The 24,597-nt window shown below is 44.2% G+C and overlaps 1 protein-coding gene across 5 annotated transcripts; it reads left to right on the top strand.

Moving 5' to 3' along the window:
- C18H16orf46 (chromosome 18 C16orf46 homolog) lies at nucleotides 1-23,206 on the top strand. 5 transcript variants are annotated; one of them, XR_011616607.1, is made up of 6 exons: nucleotides 1-139; nucleotides 9,601-9,690; nucleotides 12,016-12,263; nucleotides 14,174-15,091; nucleotides 21,029-21,108; nucleotides 22,609-23,206. XR_011616607.1 is itself a non-coding variant. In XM_024795876.2 (5 exons), the coding sequence occupies exons 3-5, from the start codon at nucleotides 12,054-12,056 to the stop codon at nucleotides 22,630-22,632; spliced, it is 1,152 nt and encodes a 383-aa protein (XP_024651644.2). In that variant the 5' UTR covers nucleotides 1-139; nucleotides 9,601-9,690; nucleotides 12,016-12,053; the 3' UTR covers nucleotides 22,633-23,206. The 5 variants fall into 5 exon arrangements, 1 of the variants encoding a protein (XP_024651644.2); XR_011616604.1 differs by lacking the exon at nucleotides 21,029-21,108 and having other exon boundaries at nucleotides 14,174-15,907; XM_024795876.2 differs by lacking the exon at nucleotides 21,029-21,108.
- Nucleotides 23,207-24,597: the final 1,391 nt, after the last annotated feature.

The raw sequence follows: 24,597 nt of genomic DNA, 5'->3' as shown, positions 1-24,597 counted from the left end.
CTACGTCACTTCCGCCGCGGTCCCGCCCCCAGCGTGGCCGTAACTCAGGGCAACGGCCCGGCAGGCAGCGACCTGAGTCGCCCTCGCCCACGGGCCGGGACTAGCTGTCGCGAGGCCTTCCATCCGCTCGGCCCCACAGGTGGGTGTGAGCGGCCATTTCTCCATCCCTGGGGCAAGGCCCCGGACCACTCCAAAGGCGACAGAGCGAGAGGCCCTGCCTTGTTCGAAAGGAAGCGACCCTCTGACGCGGGGAATCGAAAGGCAGAGGCACTAAGGGCTGGGGCTGCCCCAAAGCGGACGGGGCCTGGGGAGGGGGCGGGATCTGGGGCGGTGGGCGGGGACTGAGGAGGAGCCGTTGGGGGCGGACCCTTAAGGGCGGATCCCTTTAAGGGCGGGTAGACGGAGGACAGGGATGAGTTCGAAAGGACAATCGAGAATGCTTTTCTGAATGGGATAGCTTGAAAGAAGGGCTGGCGTCTTTGTGGCACGGTAGGAACTGGCGGAGGAAGGGGAAGAGCTGGATGAGGAAAAAAGGCTCATGGAATGAGGAAAAAAGGCTCATGGAATGAGGAAAAAAGGCTCATGGAATGAGGGGAGGAGCCTGATGGGAAAGGGGTGGGGCCTGCAGGAAGGGGCGGAGCTAGATGAAGAGGTGGAGCCGAGCGTGATGAGCCTGGGTTTTAGGGGTGGCAGGTGGAGCGCGTGAGTTCGCTGACTTGTGCTTTGCTGTGGGCTGTAAGCTGTGTAAGAGCAGAGAAGACGGGTGCTGCTTTAATTTTTTATTCTCAGTGCTAGGTACTTAGTGAATTCATTAATGGGAGTTGAAAAAGGGGAAGTGTTTGAGACTGGGATTGGAATAGATGTGGTCTGATCCGGAGGGATGGTGTAGAAACTGCGCTCCTTGGCATCATTCTGTGAAATACTTGAGGTTCCTGTGACCTGTAGGCATATAATAAGCAGAAGGCATATATAATTAACAAGGAGGATAAAATTTATGCTCTTGAAAATATAAACAAATTGTGCAAATTGGGTGGCGCAGGTGCTTAACTTTGAGACAAAGTTTCGGTTTCTTCCAGTGTGTTTCTAAATGCGACTCCCACCTCATTTTCCTGTAGAAACTATGTTGTTCATGATCAGGATGCCCAGGTCAGTCTTCAGGACCTATTTAACTGGTTCATACAAGTGAAGATTGGTCTTGTATTAAGAAACTTAACTTCCACCATGGCTAACAGTATTTCTAATGATTATTCCTTCATTCAACATAGGTCGTTAAAGACCTGACCCACAGGAATGTTCATTCAAACTCCAAATGAGGCTGCCAGAAACTCATCTTTCTCTGGTTGGAATTTAAGATTCCTTTAAATCTATAGCTTCTAGGAAGATGAGGGTGTGTGGCACAGTGCAGAGCCAATAAGAAGCTGGGGCAAGCTGATAAGGAGTTTTGAAAGATTTCCATCTATCTGCTTTTGATATAAACAGTTTTGTTTGACTTAATACCCTGGGCCTTGGTTTCTTCTGGTCCATCAACATTTCCCCGCCCTTAGTGAATTAGGAAATCTGTCAACCAGGTATAGGAATCTACAGTAAGATATTTGTAATCTGATTGTATAGACAGACTGGCAAACATGTGGCACTCTTTATTTTCTGGTAGACATAATTAATCAACCCCAGAAATTTTTCCTGCTGTAGTCAAATCGTAAGATCCTTCTCAATACAACGCTCTAGGTAGCCACTACTCGTTTGGAGGTGACATTTCAGAATTTTTTTTTTTTTTTTTGAGACAGTCTCACCCTGTTAGCCAAGCTGGAGTGTGGTGGTGCCATCTCGGCTCACTGCAACCTCCGCCTCTCACGTTCAAGCGATTCTTCTGCCTCTGCCTCCAGAGTAGCTGGGACTACAGGGATGAGCCACCATTCCTGGCTAATTTTTGTATTTTCAGTAGAGATGGGGTTTCATCATATTAGCCAGGCTGGTCTTGAACTCCTGACATCAAGTGATCCACTGGCCTCGGCCTCCCAAAGTACTGGTGTGAGCCACCGCACTCCGCCAGAATGTATTCTTTATCCCTGATCTAGACAATAGGTGTTTTAAAAAGAGAGAGAGAGAGAGAGATCAACTTCTATAACTCTTGGTAAGTTCCTCTAAAAAAAAAAAAAAAAAAAAAAAAAAAAAAAACTATCTAAATGGATGGATCTAGAATCCTGTAGAAAAGATTTAGAAACATAGGCCAGATCATTGCATAGGGAGTAAGGTGAAGGTGAATTTGCAGCACTTGAATAATTAGCAAATGTCCAAGTGAAAGGGATATCCAGAGGGGAGTATCCTTTACCCGTCCTTCTCAACATCTTTATTCGTGATGTAGATGGAGATACAGAAGGTATCCTCGTCAAATTAATGACGTCATCAAGCAAGAAGGAATGGTCAAACTGTGGGAAGTCAGAGTTAGGTTGTGAACTATCTGAGCAAGTTTAATGATGGTCCAAAAACAAAAGGGGAAATTTTACAAGGATCTGATGCATTTGGAGTCTACATCTAACACAAAAAGAATAAAGAAAAAGAAAAAGAGAAAAGAAAATCAACAGCATGGTTACGGAGTAAAGAAGACAGGACTTTTTAGCCATTCATGTGAAAAAAAAAAAAAATCTAGAAGTTGTAGTTCACCTTGAGCTCAGTGTTAATTAAGATTGGGTTATAGGCCGGGCGCGGTGGCTCACGCCTGTAATCCCAGCACTTTGGGAGGCCGAGGCGGGCGGATCACAAGGTCAGGAGATCGAGACCACGGTGAAACCCCGTCTCTACTAAAAATACAAAAAATTAGCCGGGCGCGGTTGTGGGCGCCTGTAGTCCCAGCTACTCGGGAGGCTGAGGCAGGAGAATGGCGTGAACCCGGGAGGCGGAGCTTGCAGTGAGCCGAGATCGCGCCACTGCACTCCAGCCTGGGCAACAGAGCCAGACTCCGTCTCAAAAAAAAAAAAAAAAAAAAAGATTGGGTTATAGGGTTGGGTGTGGTGGCTCATGCCTGTAATCCCAGCACTTTGGGAGGCTGAGGCGGGCAGATCACCTGAGGTCAGGAGTTTGAGACCAGCCTGGTCAGCATGGCAAAACCCTGTCTCTACTAAGAATACAAAAATTAGCTGGGCATGGTAGCGGGCACCTGTAATCGCAGCTACTTGGGAGGCTGAGGCAGGAGAATTGCTTGAACCCAGTAGGTTGCAGTGAGCAGAGATTATGTCACCCCACTCCAGCCTGGGTGACAGAGCCAAGACTGTCTGAAAAAAAAAAAAAAGGCCAGGCGCAATGGCTTATGCCCATAATCCCAACGCTTTGGGAGGCTGAGGCGGGCAGATCACAAGGTCAAGAGATCGAGACCATCCTGGCCAACATGATGAAGCCCTGTCTCTACTAAAAATACAAAAATTAGCTGGGTGTGATGGCGCGCATCTGTAGTCCCAGCTACTCAGGAGGCTGAGGCAGGAGAACTGCATGAACCCAAGAGGCGGAGGTTGCAGGGAGCCGAGATCATACCACTGCATTCCAGCCTGGTGACAGAGTGAGACTCTGTCAAAAAAAAAAAAAAAAAAAAAAAAAGGAAATAAAAAAGATTGGGTTATACTTTTTAAAAAATATAATAACTTTGTTTAATTAATAGATGTAGATTTCAGATCAAAAGGAGTCAGATTTCAAAGCAGACATTTCTAGTCAGACCACTTTTGAGGTATTGCTTTCAGTTCCAGGCACCACATTTTAAGAGACAGGTAATTTTGCATTCTTAAGATAATGAGGAACTTAAGATTTGTATCTGACAAAATAATAGCTGTTTTCAGATGTTTTCAGATTTGTGTTTGAGAAGAATACCCAGAACTGAGGAACAAAATGTGCAGATTTGCAGATGACTTAATTTGAGATCATTCAAATCTTTAGAGCTTCCAATGGAAAGAAAAAAATTCTTGTCAAGTTATGAGCACTCAGTCATTGAAAGTACTTAAGCAGAAGTATTTAAGCTGAATTATTATTGTATTAGTTTTCTATTGTTGTTGTGTTATCTGTTTACGATCTCCTAAGTCATCCAGTCTGGACTCTTATTGGATGAATCCACTTCCAAGATCATTCAGACTGTTGGTTGAATTCAGTTTCTTAAAGTTGTGCAACTGAGATCCACGTTTAATTCCTCATTGTAAACCAGGGTCTTCTCTCAGCTCCTAAATGCCATCCACATTCCTTGGGATGTGACCCCCCAACTTCATCAAAGCCAGAAACAATGCATTGAATTCCTCTTGTGCTTTGTATCTCTGACTTCTGCTGCTGCTAGCTAAGACAAGTTTGTTTTAGAAGACTATGTTATTTGATTAGGCTTACCCGGATTATCCAAAATAATCTCCTATCTTCACGTCAACTGGTTAATAACCATAATTACATCTGCAAAGTCCCTTTTACCATGTAATATAAAATATTTGTGGATGTTATATTTCATCCTGTTCACCCAGGGATTAGGGTGGGAAATCTTGAGGGGAGAGAATTTGTAGAATTCTGCCTACCACATTATCTTTCAGGAACATTCTAGAAGAGCTTATTGCAACAGGTATTTTTACCCATTTTTCTCTCCATGATCATAAATTAACTTTATATACTATTCTGCCTCTAATCAGAGTTGTATCTTTGAATTAAGCATATTTTTAGTCCTCCAAAGACATGGAACTTGTATTCCTGAGACTTTCAATCTCTAATAGTCACCTTTTAGCCTGAATTTATGGTACATACCAATCTGGCTTTACACAGCGTAATAACTACAGATATCTGTTCCCTTCTATAGTGGTAAAATAGTTTATGTTTTATATTTTCCTATTGTGAAACAGCAACTATATTTTCCTTTTTCACCTGAAACTAGTCCTTTTCTGCTAGCATCATGTGACTTCCTATATGGTAGCTATAATTTAGAGGACTAAATAATCTATTTAGCTAGTTCCCTTTAGTATGTAACTCTTCAGTTATTTTTTAAAGTATGTTATAATTGGCTGGGCACTTTGGGAGGCTGAGGCAGACGGATCACTTGACGTCAGGAGTTTGAGATCGACCTGGCCAACATGCCAAAACCCCGTTTCTACAAAAATATACAAAAATTAGCCAGGCATGGTGGCACATGCCTGTAATCACAGCTACTCAGGAGACTGAGGCATGAGAATTGCTTGAACCTGGGAGTCAGAGGTTGCAGTGAGCCGAGATCATGCCATTGCACTCCAGCCTGGGCAAGAGAGTAAGACTCTGTCTCAAAAACATAGAAATAAAAAAATAAGAAGTAGGATGGGCGCGGTGGCTCATTCCTGTAATCCCAGCACTTTCGGAGGCTGAGACGGGTAGATCACCTGAGGTCAGGAGTTCGAAACCAGCCTGACCAACATGAAGAAACCCCATCTCTACTAAAAATACAAAATTAGCCTGCCATGATGGCACATGTGTGTAATCCCAGCTGCTTAGGAGGGTGAGGCAGGAGAATCACTTGAACCCAGAGGCAGAGGTTGCAGTGAGCCAAGATTGCACACTTGCACTCCAGCCCGGGCAACAAGAGTAAAACTCCATCTCAATAAAAATAAAAAAAATAGTAAATAAAAAGTATGTTATAGCTAGTTGCTTTTCTTTTTTCTTTTTTTTTTTGCATCAGATATAATCATGACATGAACAACCCCTCACAGTCAGAGTCCCACCTGGCCTTGTAATCTCAGCTCTGACACAATCTCAGTAACTTTACTTACCTGTATAGGACAGACTGTGGTATAGCAACAAGCAGTTCCTCAAATCTCATGGCTGGAGTCATTAAGCTTTTTCTCATCCATGCACAGTCTGATGAGGGTTTATGGGGGCATTTCTCAAAGCTGTGACTCAAAATCTAGGCTTCTTCCATTCTGTGGTGCTGCTAACTCAACATGTGACCCCCAAGGTCATCGTGGGAAGATAAGAGAGAACTGAAGGAGGATGTTACCTATTCACTGCCTCATCCAGGAAGTGACACACATCAGTTCCACTCACAGTCTGTTGACCAGGCTAGTCACAAGGCTCTGTGAAGTCACCAAAATCTGGCTTCTTACTCCTCCTGGAGATGTAGAAGGAAGTATTAGCCCTGCTTCTCCTTAAAGTTAGGCAATGTCCGTGATTTACTCCAGGCTAATGACATATGAACTGAAGTCAAATGAGTGACTTCCAGGAAGAAACATCTAAGAGCCATGTTTGCCATCACACTCGGCATCACAGTGGGCTGTGGTTTCCGATGGCACAGCCTCCGTCAGTTCACATTCAGGAGTGAGGACAATGTGGAACAGAGTCCCAGACATCATACAATGAATCTACAGCATGAGTTAGAAAGAAGCCTATGTTTTTTTAACCACTGGAAGAGAAATAGGGCTGCATGTTGTTGCAGTCCATCCTTGCCTGTCTTGACTAATGCTAGGAAGTCAAGACTGATGGATAGTACTCCTCCTAACTCAAAGTGTACCCACTGCAGCCTTCTTCAAAAAGAGCCTGGCAGCTTGAGTCCTATCTGGGGCAAAAAAGACATAAATCAAAAACAAGCAAACACAAAATCAGAGTTCTATTTTTTTTTTAATAAATTCATTTCTAATCTTATTTTCATTAAAATAATAAAGTAGCCACATTATTACCTTCTTTATCAAAACAATATGAAGGGCCAGGCATGGTGGCTTATGTTTATAATCCCAGCACTTTGGGAGGCCGAGGCGGGTGATCACCTGCGGTCAGGAGTTCATGACCAGCCTGGCCAACGTGGTGAAACTCCATCTCTACTAAAAATACAAAAAATTAGCCAGGCGTGGTGGCGGGCACCTGTAGTCCCAGCTACTCAGGAGGCTGAGGCAGGAGAATGGCGTGAACCCGGGAGGCGGAGCTTGCAGTGAGCCAAGATTGCACCACTGCACTCCAGCCTGAGCGACAGAGCAAGACTCTGTCTCAAAAAAAAAAAAAAGAAAAAAAAATTAGCTGGGCATGGAGGCATGTGCCTGAAATCCCAGCTGCTTGGGAGGCTGAGGCATGAGAATCACTTGAACCCAGGAGGCAGAGGTTGCAGTGAGGCAGAATCATGCCATTGCACTCCAGCCTGGGTGACAGAGCGAGACTTGGTCTAAAAAAAAAAAAAGTGTATATATATGTGTGTGTGTGTGTGTATATGTGTGTGTGTGTATATTTATATATATATATGCAAAGAAAGGCTAGGCTCACATCTGTAATCCCAGCACTTTGGGAAGCCAAAATGAGAGGATCACTTGAGGCCAGGAGTTTGAGACCAGCCTGGTCAATATAGTGAGACCCCATCTCAAAAAATATATATATAAAGAAATTCAAAGGCCCTTTCTGTACTGTATGGCATGGTCATTTCTTCTGCTATCCCTTCACTTCTTTTCAGCTACCAGGCCTTTGGAAATTCCTTTATGTTCTTGGTCGGGTGGTCTCTTTCCACACAGATTTTTCTTTGGGCAGTGTTACTTATTTGTAAATAGGAGATATGTTCATTGTTCTCAGTTTACATTGATTTCTCCCCGTCTTTTCCAACTTTAACTTTTATACAACACATGACAGAAAACATGTCCTTTTGCTGTATTCAACTGGTATGCCTCTACTGTTGACTGTGGTAGCTTAATGGTTGTCTTTATCCATTTCAGGAGTAAGTACTCTGAATTATAGATTGGTTAAGGTGTTAAAGCTACATTAACTTTGTCAGATGTATAACAAAGGAGCATTTGATAGTCTGTGTACTTCCCAGTTCATTAACAAATTACATGATCTCAACATAGTGTCACAGATCCAAATAGTAATGTCTGTTCTTTTCTGCATTTACACCTGTTCCTTTGGTTGTTCAATAAATTCAATGAGAAGGCCTTGTGTACTGTGACTTAAGAATAATTGGACAAATATTTCTGGAGTTCCTCTGAATCACTTTTATAAATCCTATTATCTGATGTATCTTTTTTGTACATCTGTGTTTTTTTTTTTCAATAAGTCCTTGTTCGAGGTCTTTAACTTAAAATTACACAAACCATGTTATCCATTCATTGATACATTTCTTTGGGAGGCTGAGGTGGGTGGATCACCTGGGGTCAGGAGTTCAAGACCAGCCTGGCCAACATGGTGAAACTCCGTTTCTACTAAAAATAGATCTACTAAAAGTAATTAGCCCTGCATGGTGACACATGCCTGTAATCCCAGCTACTCGGGAGGCTGAGACAGGAGAATCGCTTGAACCCAGGAGGCAGAGGTTGCAGTGATCTGAGACTGCACCAGTGCACTCCAACCTGGGCAACAGAGCAAGTGTCTCAAAACAAAACAAAACAAAACAAACAAACAAAAAACCACATTTACTTCAGTTTGCTTAAGGTCAAAATTCATTGTACCCTGGCTTCTATCATTATTCCACATTTCATTTCTTGAAGCTCTCCGATAACATCATGGCTTTAAAAGTTTTATTATGAGACATTTCATGCTTACATAAAAATATAATAGTACGATTAATCTCCATGTCCTCATACCCATCTACAACAAACAGAACTTAAGGGCACTTTGGTTTCATTATTCCCTCCCTAACCTCAACCTCACATTATTTTGAAGCAAATCATATTATTGGTAAAAGAAAATAAACTACTTTACAGTTCTTTGGCTGATCATTTCCTTTTCGTGTCTGTCTTTAAATGCTGCTAGAAAAGATATTTTCTGGATTATGGTAAATTTCCATAGGCTATATTTTTTAGGCTCTCATTTATTTCATTTCCAAATATATTAAGTTCTTTCATCAATTTTTCTTTGGGTTTATTCTTGTTTATCCAAACATGCACTTCGGGGGCTTGGATCTGAGTCAACTATTTCTTTTGTACATGTTGGTTCTAATCACTTTAATAGCCTGTAATAGAGTTTAATACCTTCTGGCCTACATCTTTGAGCTTTCCTGCTTTGTACTCTAAATCCAATTTTACAGTTGTATCAGCAAATGCGTCTCCATGGCAACATGTTCATTGTGATCTTTGTGTTTTCTTGATGTGGTGGAAAACGTTAGTATGGACTTTGATGTATGCTTTATCCTGGTGATTCTCAAACTGAATCAGGTTGTAAAGTTCAGTGAAAGCCAAGAAATGGGATGGCATGAGCTCTTGATTTACGTCAAATCTGTAAGTCAGGCATAATTTTACTACCAGAAAATATTATATGAATATAGATGTCTGCATTCCAACATAAAAGTAAAACTGCATACAAATTGCAAGGAATCACACATCCACTCTTTTCTTTGATCTTCTATTGATTCTTGTACGTTTCTGTGTGTCATCTGCTAACATGAGCTGGAAGACAAGAATGGGTAATAAAACTTGACAGTTACAAAAAAATTAGCCAGGCGTGATGGCAGGCGCCTGTAGTCTTAGCTACCTGGGAGGCTGAGGCAGGAGAATTGCTTGAACCCGGGAGGCGGAGGTTGTAGTGAGTTGAGATCACACCACTGCACTCCAGCCTGGGCGACCGGAGGGAGACAGACAACAACTTGGTAGTAAGTTTTGAGAAGGGAAACTTAAAATACAGCTTTTCTATCCACTAACTGAATTTCTTTTTAATTAGGAAAAGACCACCAGCATTCTCTTTTAGTAGCGGAGCGTCTTGATTCTGCCTGAAGTACACCAGGGTTCTGAAGGTGCATCTGGTGATCCGGTATGCAGTAATCTGACCTTTTGACTAATAATACTGTGTTAATTGACTCAGGGATGATTCTTAGCTTTGAGTCACAAGGAATCCATACAGTTCCTCATGAACCGTCATAACATAAGTAAAGTGCTTATAAAAATGTAGTGTTGGGCAGGCACGGTGACTCACACCTGTAATTCCAGCTACTCGGGAGGCTGAGGCAGGAGAATTGCTTGAACCTGAGAGGCGGAGGTACAACTTCCAACCTAAAATTATACAAAATTTACTCCTGTACATTTTGTCAGTGAGCTAAAATCACACCACTGCACTCCAGCATGGGAAACAGAGTGAGACTCTGTCTCAAAGAAACAAAACAAAACAAAACAAAACAAAAAACCAAAAAAACTACTGTAAGCCTATGTGAAAAAGTCAAAATGGTAATTAAACAGATTTGTTATAAGAAGTACTGATCTCTTCCTAAACAGAAAAAGAAAAAAACTAGTTTTCTGGCAGGGTCATGTTTGGCTGAGAGAAAGCAAGGAGTGGGTGTCCCCTGTGGCTTCTCTCTCAGCACAAGCAAGGAACTTCTTGAGAAGACAATGGGTGCTTATCAGCACTCAAACCAGAGCGTTGGTGGTCACTGCTCACGTATTCCAGTTAATTTCTGCAGCCTGTGGGGTCCACAGGAAGAGCTCCTATCTGTCGGAAGGTATTATGCTTTTGCCCTTTTTTTTTTTTCTTTTTGAGATAGATTCTTACTTTGTCGCCCAGGCTGGAGTGCAGTGGCGCAATCTTGGCTCACTGCAACCTCTGCTTCCCAAGTTCAAGCATTTCTCCTGCCGCAGCCTCCTGAGTAGCCAGGGCTACAGGTGTGCACCACCACACCTGGCTAACTTTTTTGTATTTTTCGTAGAGACAGGGTTTCACATGTTGGTCAGGCTGGTCTCAAACACCTAACCTCAAATGATCTGCCCAGCTCAGCCTCCCAAACTGCTGGGATTACAGGCATGAGCCACTGCGCCCAGCCACTTTTGCCCTTTTTATAGATGGGCAAACAGACCCAGAAAAGTAAGTCATTGCTCCAGAGACACAGCCAATAAATAGGCCTGGAACTGTTCAGCTCTTTGGCTCTGATCAGGTTTACAACTTTGCAGACCCTTTGTCTAGATTCTAAATGCCAAGTGCATTTTCCAGAAAAACATCCATTAATGGTAGATAGGGTTATCACCATCATTATCACCATCACCTACTATTTTACTTTGCTAGGGGCATCATGACAATGTGCTACAGACTGAGTGGCTTAAGCCACAGAAATGTATTACCTCATAGGTCTGGATTCGCAAAGTCCAAAATCAAAGTGTTGGCGGGGTTTGTTCCTTCTGAGGGCTGTGAGAGGAGGCTCTGTTCCAGGCTGCTGTCTTTGGCTTATAGATGGCCATCTTCTCCCTATGTCTCTTCATATCTTCTTCTTTTTGAGACAGAGTCTTGCTCTGTTGCCCAGGCTGGAGTGCAATAGCACGATCTCGGCTCACTGCAACCTCCGCCTCCCAGATTCAAGTGATTCTCCTGCCTCAGCCCCGAGTAGCTGGGATTACAGGTTCGCACCACCACACCCAGCTAATTTTGTATTTTTAGTAGAGATGGGGTTTCGCCATGCTGGCCAGGCTGTCCTCAAACTCCTGACCTCAGGTGATCCACCAGCCTCAGCCTTCCAAAGTGCTGAGAATACAAGTGTGAGCCATTGCTCCTGGCTACCTTATCTTTCATAGTGCCAGTGGTTGGCAGTGGATGGTTTTGTAATACTTGTTCTCAGTCTCTTCCTGAACCAACCTACCTACCTTCCTTCTTTCCTTCTTTCCTTCCTTCCTTCCTTCCTTCCTTCCTTCCTTCCTTCCTTCCTTCCTTCCTTCCTTCCTTCCTTCCATCCTTTCTTTCCTTCTTTCCTCCCTCCCTCCCTCCCTCCCTTCCTTTTTTGTTTTTTTTTACGGAATCTCACTCTCTTAACCCAGGCTGGAGTGCGGTGGCCCGATCTCAGCTCGCTGCAATCTCTGCCTCCTGGGTTCAAGTGATTCTCCTGCCTCAGCCTCCCTAGTAGCTGGGATTACAGGCGCCCGCCATATTTTTAGTAGAAATGGGGTTTCACCATGTTGGCCAGACTGGTCACAAACTCCTGACCTCAAGTGATCTGCCTGCTTTGGCTTCCCAAAGTAATTCCTGGAATTACAGGCATGAGCCACCGTGGCTGGCCATATTCCTGAATGTGTCTTGAAGATATTTCACCTGAGTATTGAATTGCTTTTTTTTAAAAAAAATTAATATTAAAAACGAAGTTCCATTCATGTTTTCAAACAGCAAGAAGATGTTAAAAACTTTAAGCAACCATCGCAGTAATGGATCTCTGTCAGAAAAATGAGACTGACTTAGAAAATGGTGAAAATAATGAAATTCAAAGCACAGAAGAAACAGAACCAACCTGTACTTGTCCAGATGGAAGAAGTGAAAAGAATCATGTTTATTGTCTTCTCGATATCAGTGACATTACGCTTGAACAAGATGAAAAAGCCGAAGAGTTTATTATTGGAACGGGATGGGAAGAGGCAGTGAGTATCTTTCTGAGTCACAGCTTTTCTATCTCTTGCACATCAGTGTTTTGGTGCAAGCCTCTTTTTTCCGAAAACAGTTAATATTACCAAAAAATGTAGAATCAATGACATGTAGAAACCCTGGAATCGAGGTAAAATATTACTGATGATAATAGCAGCACCTACTGTGTGTATTTATGACCACTTAGTATGTGGACAGGACAGTACTAAGTGCTTTGGATACATTAATTCATCTAACCTCTCAATAGCCATATGAGGCAAATATTATTCCCAGCCTTGCTTTGTGGATAAGTATACTGAGTCACCTGGAAGACAAAGTAACATGCTCGAGATCACCCGGCTAGTAAGTGGCCAAGGCAGGGCTTGGATCTAGTTCTCCTGAACTCTAGAACCCTGACTTCTTAACGGCTATGCTGAACTCCCTGAGAGAACTGAGGTTCTATCCTAATGGTTCCTACTCAGAACTCTGCAGGCTTTTTTTTTTCCCCCCGCGATGAGATAGAGTTTCACTGTCGTCCAGGCTGGAGTGCAGTGGCGCGATCTTGGCTCACTGCAAGCTCCGCCTCCTGAGTTCAAGTGATTCTCCTGCCTCAGCCCCCTGAGTAGCTGGGATTTTAGGTGCCCACCATGCCCAGCTAATTTTTGTATTTTTAGTAGAGACGGGATTTCACCATATCGGCCAGGCTAGTGTTGAACTCTTGACCGTAGGTGATCTGCCCACCTGAGCCTCCCAAAGTGCAGGGATTACAGGCCTGAGCCACTGCACCTGGTCTGCAGGCTTGCTCTTAAACAATTCTTAGAATCAATAATAGAATCCTATGTTTAAAACTCTAAGAATTAAAAAAAAAAAAAAAAAAGGGCATAAAACTATAAGAAAACTTGGTCTAATCCAGTGATTAAACATAGGATTACTAGATAACACCTCATTTATCAGTATAAGTATGTCCAAAATGTGATCCTGTGTTTTTATCTGGCAACCCTATTTTTTTTTTGAGACGGAGTCTTGCTCTGTCGCCCAGGCTGGAGTGCAGTGGCCGGATCTCAGCTCACTGCAAGCTCCGCCTCCCGGGTTTACGCCATTCTCCTGCCTCAGCCTCCCGAGTAGCTGGGACTATAGGCGCCCGCCACCTCGCCCGGCTAGTTTTTTGTATTTTTTAGTAGAGACAGGGTTTCGCCGTGTTAGCCAGGATGGTCTTGATCTCCTGACCTTGTGATCCGCCCGTCTCAGCCTCCCAAAGTGCTGGGATTATAGGCTTGAGCCACCGCGCCCAGCCGCAACCCTATTTTAACCGTGATCTCTGTGACAAGATCAGCCAGAGGACTCTGGGCGTGGATGGGGAGTAGGTGTCCCTGGGTATGCAGGGCTCCTCTGCGTTCCAGGACTTGCCTCTGCTCCCGGGTCTCCCTCCAGCCTCTCCAAGCAACAGTGTTCCCCAGGTATGGGAAGCAGAGACTGGCGGTGCTCGAAATCCTTGTTGGTGGGCCAAGTATGAGCGGTTTTCGTTTTATTTTAATAGCTTCGAATTTAAATGTGCATTTGAAAAGAAATATAGTCAGCACCTCAAAGTGGCCATTTACAAACACTATTGCTTAGTGTTTTCGTATTAACAAATGCCATTGCTAGTATTTAGGATTAAGAAATCCTATTACAAATACTGTTATTACTTTGTAGGGGTGAAAGTAAGATATTACACTTTTTTTTCATGCTTTGAAACTTTGAAGAATTTTTTTTTAAGTGAATGAATTTTAAGAAAGTTACTGGTAGGGGAAGGGGTAGTAAAAAAAATAAAAATAAAAATAAGAATATTGTTTCACGTAAGACTGCCAAAATAGGAATGTGGCCAAAATTGGAGCAGGGACAGTTTGGGCCCCTTGGCTGGGGGAGTAACATGCTGCTTTATTTGCAGGTCCAAGGGTGGGGAAGGACTTCTCCAGCTGCCTGCATCTGGCCGAGGAAGTTACCAAAAAAGGCGAGGGTAGGGGAAGGTGCCTGCAGTGACTGCTTGGTGTGTCTTAACCTGGCCCACAGGAGCCTCGAGACCAAGCCTCCTACGGAGGGGGGCCCAGAGAAGGACCAGAGCAGCCCCTCCCAGACTCAGGCAGCCCCCCAGGGCCCCAGCACCGCTTCCAGGGCGATTAGCAACATCTGCTTTCCCACCTACTTTCGAACAGAGAAAAAAAGTCTGCAAATCAAGGAGTTTATTTGGTGCACCGAAGACTGGGCCATCCCGGACAGTAGTAGGGGCAAGGCCCTTCGGAACCCCAGTGGAGGGGCCCACAGAGGGCTGTCCATCCCAGGCCCCCTGACTTCCAGGGCCCTCCTAGTTCTGCCACCCCTGAAGGCTTCACTTTCAAATGCCTTGGATGTTCTGGGTAAGAAGAGTAAGAACTCTTTCTTGCAGTCAGAAGAGAAGGTGCTGAGTGTGGAAAAGGATGGGTGTCTGGCTTCTGCATATGGCTTGAAAACAGCAGATGGGAAAGGTGAAAAGAGACCCAGTGAGCTGGCCAAACACACTGTGGTCAACGACACGCCATCCTCCCCTTCCCCAGCGGCCCGGACATCCCTGCTGGCTGATCCGGAGCAGTGCTGTCTGCACTGGTCCCTCCTGTCTGAGAAAAACCTGGCGTGCCCTTCAGACTCCAGTAACATTCGCTATCTTGCTGCCTTGCAGCTTCTGCAGAAACGGGGAGTGCAAAACTACAAATCCAAATTCCAAGCCAAGGATCCAAGACCTCCTGTGATAACCCAAAAGGCCAAGCAGGAAAACAGGCCCCAGATGCTGGAGACCAAAGTGTTCACAAGACCTCTCTTGCCATCCCTCACAGTGAGCAGAGTTGTCATTCCGGTCTCTACCCACAGGATCCTCTGAGCGGTCACGGGAGAACCCCTGGGAATAAGCGCTGCGTGAGATGCAGCCATCCTTTCTCTTTCTTCTCTCTCACTTCTCACCCACCCCCGATTCTTTCTCTCCTCTCCGTCAGTCTGTTTTTCCTCTTCTTTTCCTCCTTTTTTTTTTGTAGTACAACCGAAGAAAACTGAACCTCTGTGAATGGGTTGGGATTTATTCTCTAAAACACCATATTCATGTGTTACCTGCTTCTGCTACTTAGCCATTCACAAAATGCCAATTGATCATGCCAGCCCTGGCCTCTGCCTGCCTCATGTCCACACCCAGCAGAAGCCACACAGAAGGTGGGGAATCCAAAGGGCCTCCTTCTCTCCATGCTGGCCCCAGGCCAGCCCAGAGCTGTCTGGCAGGTGCCCTTTCAGCCCCACCCCCGTGCCTCAAACTAAGTATACTGGACTGGTTTAGACCAAACTGCCTCCTGATCTTTTGAACGAAGCAGGTAGCTATCTGCTGCCTCATTTGCTCTTGCAACAAAGATCTAAAGAATTGCTTTAATAGAAAACTCCAGGCCGAGTGCGGTGGCTCACGCCTGTAATCCCAGCACTTTGAGAGGCCGAGGCGGGTGGATCACCTGAGGTTGGGAGTTCGAGACCAGTCTAACCAACGTGGAGAAACCCCGTCTCTACTAAAATAATACACAATTAGCCGGGCGTGGTGGCACATGCCTGTAATCCCAGCTACTCAGGAGGCTGAAGCAGGAGAATCGCTTGAACCCGGGAGGCAGAGGTTGCGGTGAGTCGAGATTGTGTCATTGTACTCCAGCCTGGGCAATAAGAGCGAAACTCCGCCTCAAAAAAAGGAAAAGGAAACTCCAGCTTGTGTCCAGGATGTCCGAGGCATCAGAGACCCTGTGTGTCCAGGGTGTCACGCCCTCAGATTGTTTCCATGCATATACATTGTCGTTTCCTGCATGTTCAGATTGCTATATCCTCAGATTGCACCCTCATATTAATCTCTGTGTCTGGAAGTTTTAGCCACAGTGCTACAAAATCCAGCCTGGGAAGCAGGTTAAGAATAATTACTTTTTGGGGCCGGGAGGGGTGGCTCATGCCTGTAATCCCAGCCCTTTGGGAGGCCAAGGTGGGCGGATCACGAGGTCAGGAGATTGAGACCATCCTGGCTAACATGGTGAAACCCCATCTCTACTAAAAATACAAAAAATTAGACGGGCGTGATGGCGGGCGCCTGTAGTCCCAGTTACTCGGGAGGCTGAGGCAGGAGAATGGTGTGAAGCCGGGAGGTGGAGCTTGCAGTGAGCCGAAATCGCACCACTGCACTCCAGCCTGGGCGACAGAGCGAGACTCCGTCTCAGGAAAAAAAAAAAAAACATTACTTTTTGGGAAAAAAATAAAAAGATCACTGTGATTATCACCTCAGATGCTTCCTCTGGCCTTTGCATCTAATATTCGGAAACCCTCAACCCCAGACACTTTTGGAAAGGGGCTGTTACTTTCTCCCTCTGTCCTTCCTCTACCCTCATTTTACCCCAACTCATATTCCCACAATTGTATCTAAATTAAATAACATTTGTAAATGAGTTATATTTTAAATGCCAACTGATGTTGCTATGTAGACAACATGTCCTGATGAACCGTTCTGTGATATGAGTAATCATTAAGCTGCTTTGTAATGACATAGTTTGAATTTGTTTAAGGTAGGTTGGACTTGAGCTCTGGATTTCCCGTCTCTTAAACGATGGAGTAGACAGAATATATGACTGTATTTGTAAATATCTGCTTCCATAGTGGTCTTTGTAATGTCTTGTCTGTTTGCCTAGGGGTTTTTTTTTGTTTGTTTGTTTCGTTTTTTTGAGACAGAGTCTTGCTCTGTCACCCAGGCTGGGGTGCAGTGGAATGATCTTGGCTCACTGTAACCTCTGCCTCCTGGATTCAAGTGATTCTCATGCCCCTGCCTCTCAAGTAGCTGGTATTACAGATGCCCACCACCACACCCAGCTCATTTTTGTATTATTAGTAGAGACCGGGTTTCCGGAGGTTGCAGTGAGCCGAAATCATGCCATTGTACTCCAGCCTGGGCAACAGAACAAGACTCTGTCTAAAAAAAATAAATAAAATAAGAATCCAAGGCCTCTTCCCAGACATTCTCTTTTAATCCTGCATGTATGCATGGGAATCAGGGATCATTTTCCTCCTCTAACCCAAGGAGAAATTGTTCAACAGAGGGCTGGTTTTGTTCAGGACAGCATTAAGGTTTGTAGCCTGGGTTTCTGAAGGCTCAAACTATATTTCACAGGTTGGGGACGTTTGAAATACTAGGTGGCAAATATCATGTGATATTTGCAGGAAGGAGGGCTCAAGAATGTCATTTCTTCCTGTAAGATGGGAACAATTTTCAGACACAGGATGTGGTGCAGATGACCAGGTAATGTATGTTGAACTCCAACAGAGATCTGTGTTTTTCCTGAATGTACTGAGCGGATCAAATATAACAAGCTGGATAATTTCCCTCTAATGAATGACTGACTATTCAAAATTGTATGGAAGTCCTTTGGCCTGCGAGCTGGCATTTGGATATTTGATGATGGGTCTTTACTCTTGAATGGGTTCTCAGAACTTACCTTTGCAACTTGTCAACTAAGGTGCTCCTTGCTTGGGTCCAGTCCATCTTAATAATTCCCTTGCCTTTTTCCTCATCCGGTTTTGCCTGTATTTCCACTGTACCAGTCTAAACACCATCACTGTGCAGATTAAGGCTTGACTCTTGTACTAAATTTGTGCATGCAGAGGTGTTACGGGAAAAAAACTTTTCAAGTTCAATCTCCTAGATCAAAAAGCATCTGTATATTTTCTTGGACACATTCTCAGGATAAATCCAGTATTCACTGCAATAAGTAAAAATAAGAACCATCTTCCTTTTTCCTAGGAGCTGAGAACCATTAGGATGTATATTTTTTAATACCCCAACTTTGCCACTGAGCATTTCTGCCTTTGCCTATAAAATGAGGGAGTGATGTCTGAAATTTTTAATAGTTCTGTCATTTTAATGCATTTAACTTGCCTGCAAAAATTGTTATTATAGAGACTCAACATGGTGGACAGTTGTTTCTGTTTTAGGTTTTGATCAGTCTTGCTCTGGATCCTGGATTTTCTAATGTGAAAATTAAAAAAAAAATACTAAGTGAATTTCAGTTTATACCTTTCAAAAGATGATGATGGTAAAAACCCTAAAGAAATTTTAGTTTTTTTGTTTGTTTGTTTGTTTGTTTTTTGAGACGGAGTCTCGCTCTGTCGCCCAGGCTGGAGTGCAGTGGCGCGATCTCGGCTCACTGCAAGCTCCGCCTCCCGGGTTTACGCCATTCTCCTGCCTCAGCCTCCTGAGTAGCTGGGACTACAGGCGCCCGCCACCGCGCCCGGCTAATTTTTTGTATTTTTAGTAGAGACGGGGTTTCACCGTGGTCTCGATCTCCTGACCTTGTGATCCGCCCGCCTCGGCCTCCCAAAGTGCTGGGATTACAGGCGTGAGCCACCGCGCCCGGCCTAATTTTAGTTTTTTTTAACCTAAGACTATGGGGACTTACCTTCTCTATCAACACATACTTTTTTTGTTTGTTTGTTTGTTTGAGACAGGGTCTTGCTCTGTGGCCCAGGCTGGCACAATCTCAACTCACTGCAACCTCTGCCTCCCAGGTTTAAGCAGTTCTCCTGCCTCAGCCTCCCAAGTAGCTGGGATTACAGGTGTGCACCACCATGCCTGGCTAATTTTCATATTTTTAGTAGAGACAGGGTTTCACCATGTAGGCCAGGCTGGTCTCGAACTCCTGACCTCAAATGATCCACCCGCCTTGGCCTCCCAAAGTGCTGGGATTACAAGAGTGAGCCACCACTCCCAGCCCCAATACATTCTAAACAATATACATAACTTCTTAGAGGATTGAATGGGAGGACTGAATGGCCCAGGTGCGTGCTGTATTTACAGCAATGCTGAAAGCCACCCCATCACCTGGACTATCTTTAGGACAGGGCTTTTCAACGTTGGCCCTATTTGGGGCTGAATCATTGTGGTGGGGCCTGTATGTGCACTGCGGGATGTGTAGCAGCATCCCTGGCCTTGACATATTAGATGCCAATACCACCCCCAGTCACGACAACCAAAAACGTATCCAGACTTTCCTACATGCCCCCTCAGGGCAAAATACCCTAGCTGAGAACCACTGCTTTAGGGAATTAGGAATCTGGAGCCCACCACCTTTGCTGCAGCTTCTCTGACAGCTTTACTTACAGATCAAGCAGGTGCCTTGGTACAAGTGTGAAGGGAGCTGGGAGAACGCCCAGCTTGCTGCATCCCAGAAGGCACATGTGCTTTCCATTTTGTGCTGGTCCTCTAGGGTCTCCTGGTGGCACGTGCCTAGGTCCCTTCTAGAAAGAAGCTAAGAAGCAACCATAAGTCTGGTTTTTTTTTTTTTTTTTGAGACTGAGTCTCCCTCTGTCACGCAGGCTGGAGTGCTGTGGCGCAATCTCAACTCACTGCAACCTCCCCTTCCTTGGTTCAAGTGATATCAAGTGATTCTCCTGCCTCAGCCTCCTGAGTAGCTGAGATTACAGGTGCCCGCCACCATGTCCAACTAATTTTTGTATTTTTAGTAGAGACGGGGTTTCACCAGGTTGGCTAGGCTGGTCTTGAACTCCTGACCTTTAGCGATCCACCCGCCTCGGCCTCCCAAAGTGCTGGGATTACAGGTGTGAGCCACCGCACCCTGCCAAGTCTGCTTTTCTCTGAGAAGAGTCAGAATAACAGGAGGGTCCATTCAGCCAGGACCCTGAGTGACAGGAAGAGTTGTGGGCGTTCTCTTTTCCTGTCTTCAGGAGAATGTGCATTATCGGTTTGGCAAGGTTTTCAGGATAAGTCGAAGATGTTAAGTTAATGTATTTACATTTAATGCCAATATTCAGAGTTCTCTAATGTTTAACAATTCACTTTTCCACACTCACTGCTTGGGCTGAACGGGTGTAAATATGAAGAGGCAGCCAATACTATGTGGGATACAACTTAGCAAGCACTGGCAATCTGTGCTTCATATGTATATATCAAAGTGCCTTTTCTCTCTTGTTTAGCTTAAACTACAAATCTTCCTCCCCTGTGTTTCTTTTAAAATGAAAGAGTTGGCCGGGCATGATGGCTCATGCCTATAGTCCCAGCACTTTGGGAGGCTGAGGTGGGTGGATCACTTGAGGTCAGGAGTTCAAGACCAGCCTGGCCAACATGGCAAAACCCTGTCTCTACTAAAAATACAAAAATTAGCCAGGTGTGGTGGCACATGCCTGTAATCCCAGCTACTTGTGGGGATGAGGCAGGAAAGTTGCTTGAACCTGGGGAGGCAGAGGTTGCAGTGAGCTGAGATCCCAACACTGCACTCCAGCTTGGGCGACAGAGCAAGAGTCCGTCTCGAAACAATTAAAAAAAAAAAAAAAGAAACAGTTTCTGTACTTATTTCATGAGACAGGGTCTCACTCTGTTACCTAGGCCGGAGTGCAGTGGTACCATCACAGCTCGCTGGAGGCTAAGGCAAGTGATCCTCCTCCCATAGCCTTCTTAGCTGGGACTACAGGCACACACCACCAGGCCCAGCTAATTTTTTTTTTTAAGAGATGAGTTTTGCCATGTTGCCCAGGTTGCTCTCAAACTCCTGGACTCAAGTGATCCACCTGCCTTGGCCTCCCAAAGCGCTGGGATGACAGGCATGAGCCCCCATGCCCAACCAGTTTCACCACTTACTAAAACTTGAGGAGAGCTAGCTTGAAAACATAATATAGTTTCTTATTTTCAGCACCACACAAGGGTTCTGACGATTCACTAAGCCTCTGGTTTTTTTTTTTTCCTTTTTATCTGCCCGAGAATAACCATGATCGCTAAACCTCTAAACGTGAAAGAACTGTTAGTGATTTCATTTGTTCCAATCCGCATGTCCTCTGAAGGTAAAAAGAAATCCGATATTGAATTTGGGATAAATACTACTGGCCTTACTACTGTTCATGACTCTATTTTAATTTCTTTGGCTGTTCAACAAAATCCTCATGACTGACTTCCCTCAATTTCAGGAAAGTAGGATGTCCGAGAAATACTTGGTATTTTGGTAGTTAGGGAACTTTAACTCTGAAGAGTTCTTACTAGTTAAGCACATATCTTGTAACAGAATAGTGATTTAAATGCTTTTAAAATATACCACATCATGCCGGGCGCGGTGGCTCACGCCTGTAATCCCAGCACTTTGGGAGGCCGAGGCGGGCGGATCACAAGGTCAGGAGATCGAGACCACGGTGAAACCCCGTTTCTACTAAAAATACAAAAAATTAGCCGGGCGCGGTGGCGGGCGCCTGTAGTCCCAGCTACTCAGGAGGCTGAGGCAGGAGAATGGCGTAAACCCGGGAGGCGGAGCTTGCAGTGAGCCGAGATTGCGCCACTGCACTCCAGCCTGGGCGACAGAGCGAGACTCTGTCTCAAAAAAAAAAAAAAAAAAAAAAAAAAAAATATATATATATATATATATATATATATATATATATATATATATACACACACACACACACACACATATATATACCATATCTTGGCTGTGAGTTTCTTTAAAAATAAATGGCATTGACCGGGCACAGTGGCTCATGCCTGTAATCCCAACACATTGGGAGCCCAAGGCAGGTGGATCACTTGAGGTCAGGAGTTCATGACCAGCCTGGCCAACATGGCAAAACCCCGTCTGTACTAAAAAGAGAAAAATTAGCTGGGCATGGTGGTGCGTACCTGTAATCCCAGCTACTTGAGTGACTGAGGCACAATGGCTTGAACCCAGGAGGTGGAATTTGCTGTGAGCTGAGATCACGCCACTGTACTTCAGCCTAGGTGGCAGAGCGAGACTCTGTCTCAAAAAATAAAAAAATAAAATATATCACATGTGGCCAGGTGTGGTGGCTCACACCTGTAATCCCAGCACTTTGGGACGCCAAGGTGGGTGGATTGCTTGAGGTCAGGAGTTTGAGTCCAGCCTGGCCAACATGTATATAGATATATGTATCTCATGTTACCAAAAAGAAGGTGCAAAAAAATTGATACCAGCTTGCAGTTCTTTAATAGTATTGACTCTAAAATATAACAAAACTAAAATTTCCATGAGCTGAAATAAGACAATATAGAGTAAAAAATTCCTAAAGCATAGTTTGCTGAAGTGATGACTTCCCAAAATTAAAATCTTAATTTTGGTGGGCTCACTTTTTAAAAAGAAAAGTTTTTTATTTTTGTTTTTTTTTTTTGTTTGCTTGTTGGTTTTTAGAGACTACTTTCATCTACCAAGGAAAAAGTTACTGAGGGGAGTCTTAATGGTTGATTATGGTTTTGTCATAATTCAGATTCATTGACTCTGCCACATTTTTATTGCAGCATGGGCTCTACATTTTCTGAAGTCACTAAATTTCTCGTTACAGCACAGGAAAAAGAAGATAAAGTAGGAGAGGGGTCAGTTTCACATTCAGTCCTAAGCAGCAACATGGTTGAGATGTAATCATAAAAGCAAATGTTTCACCCAGGACATGGAAAAGCGGTGGATCAGCAGAAAGCAAAGAGTCAAACGCCGCAAGCAGAAGCAGTAAGACGACGCCACGCTTGGAGCAAGGTCTTATTTAAACCTGCCATAGTCATCAGCTCGCTCTGTTAGGTCTCCCCAGCCCGCCCCTCAAAAAAAGGTTATATGCAGAGGTAATATAATATATGTACTTTTGAGAATAACAAAGTCACCGTGGAGATAATTTCAAAACAATTCTTTTTCATTTTCAGATATATTGGACTATTTCACGGATGCTAAAAAGAGTATCACTTGTTTAAATTTTTTGTGGTTTCTTTTTTGCAGCCTAATGTTCTGTAATAGTAACTTGCTTCCAAGTAAAGTATCAAAAGCTAATGGAGGGGCCATGGCTGTGGTCACTCATGGATCAAACTTCACTATTTTGGAATGCGTGGAGTTGGAACAAAGTTTTTATTTTGTTATTTATTAGTAAAGCAATAAATAACATTATCTTACTAATATTCATTAGTTTTTGTTTTGTTATTTATTAGTAAGGCAATAAAACATTTAGAATTTTTTCTGGAGTTTGTTGAAGAAACTGAATATTGATAGTGTTCCAGCTCAAGTATGGCATAGACAGTTCGGCTTTTACTTATTCGCATAGTTGGGGCCTTGCTCCTTTCAAGCAAGCTGATTTTTAAGCGCAGTGCCCCTGTAAACGTCAAGAACACGGACAATCAGAGAGCCATCTCTGTTTGTTTTTTAGCCTGCTTCTCTGAATATGTAAACTAAAATATCATTGTATCTACTAATAAATACTGTTCCAACAACGGAGAGAATCCTTTGGATTTAAACATTGAAAACAATGTAGTTATCTTCTTGGCCTTAAGAACATTTTACTGGCTAACACTTTGCCGAAGAAACTAGATTAAAATTCATGGCTAGGCGCGATGGCTCACACCTGTAATCCCAGCACTTTGGGAGGCCAATGTGGGTGGATCACCTGAGGCCAGGAGTTCAAGACCAGCCTGGCCAACATGGTAAAACCCTGTCTCTACTAAAAATACAAAAAATTAGCTGGCATAGTGGCACATGCCTGTAGTCCCAGCTACTCGGGAGGCTGAGGCAGGAGAATTGCTTGAACCCAGGAGGTGGAGGTTGCAGTGAGCTGAGATTGTGCCACTGCACTCCAGCCCGGGCAACAGAGCGAGACTCCATCTCAAAAATACATGAATACATACATGCATACATACATACATAAAATTCATGTCATTTAACAAATCAGAGCCATTTAGAAGTTGAGAGTATGAAGGCATATATGTTGTCCCCACCTAGTTGTCGAATCTAATTAATGCCACTTAAACACACTTCAGAGGACAACACACATGGATATATTGTGAGAGACAAGGAAAATAAAACTGCATAGTACTTCAAAGCCTGCCTCCCTAAACCCCCCAAAGTGATACTGTTATACTGGGGGTCCTTGATTCCAGAGCTCCCAAGATGGTGGCCGGTAGCTTCCAAAATGGTGGTGGGCCGTTTCCAACATGGTGGCAAACCTCCAGTTCTCTGACCTGGGGTTCTCCGCCTCATGGATTCCAAGGAATGGAACCTTGGGCCATGCGGTGAGTGTTATAGCTCTATTAGAAGCCGTGGGTCACCGTGGAACCCAGTGACTAGTGCTCAGCTCGATTAGGATGAACCTGGGCACTTAGCTGTGTGGGAACAATAGCAAGCCTTTAGCCTGATCGGGAGCGTGTTTCATGCGTTATTGAGGAAAAATGTGTATTCTGCTGTGTTTTGGGGGAATATTCTGTCAATGTCTGTTAGGTCCATTTGGTCTATTTTGCAGTTTAATGTTGCTGATTTTCTGGATGATTGGTCCATTGCCAAAAGTGGAGTGCTGAAATCC

The sequence above is a fragment of the Macaca nemestrina genome, chromosome 18, assembly GCF_043159975.1.
Source record: "Macaca nemestrina isolate mMacNem1 chromosome 18, mMacNem.hap1, whole genome shotgun sequence".
NCBI classification, from domain to species: Eukaryota; Metazoa; Chordata; class Mammalia; order Primates; family Cercopithecidae; genus Macaca; species Macaca nemestrina.
The sequence above is the reverse complement of the archived record's forward strand: the minus strand, read 5'-3'. Positions and strand labels throughout refer to the sequence as shown.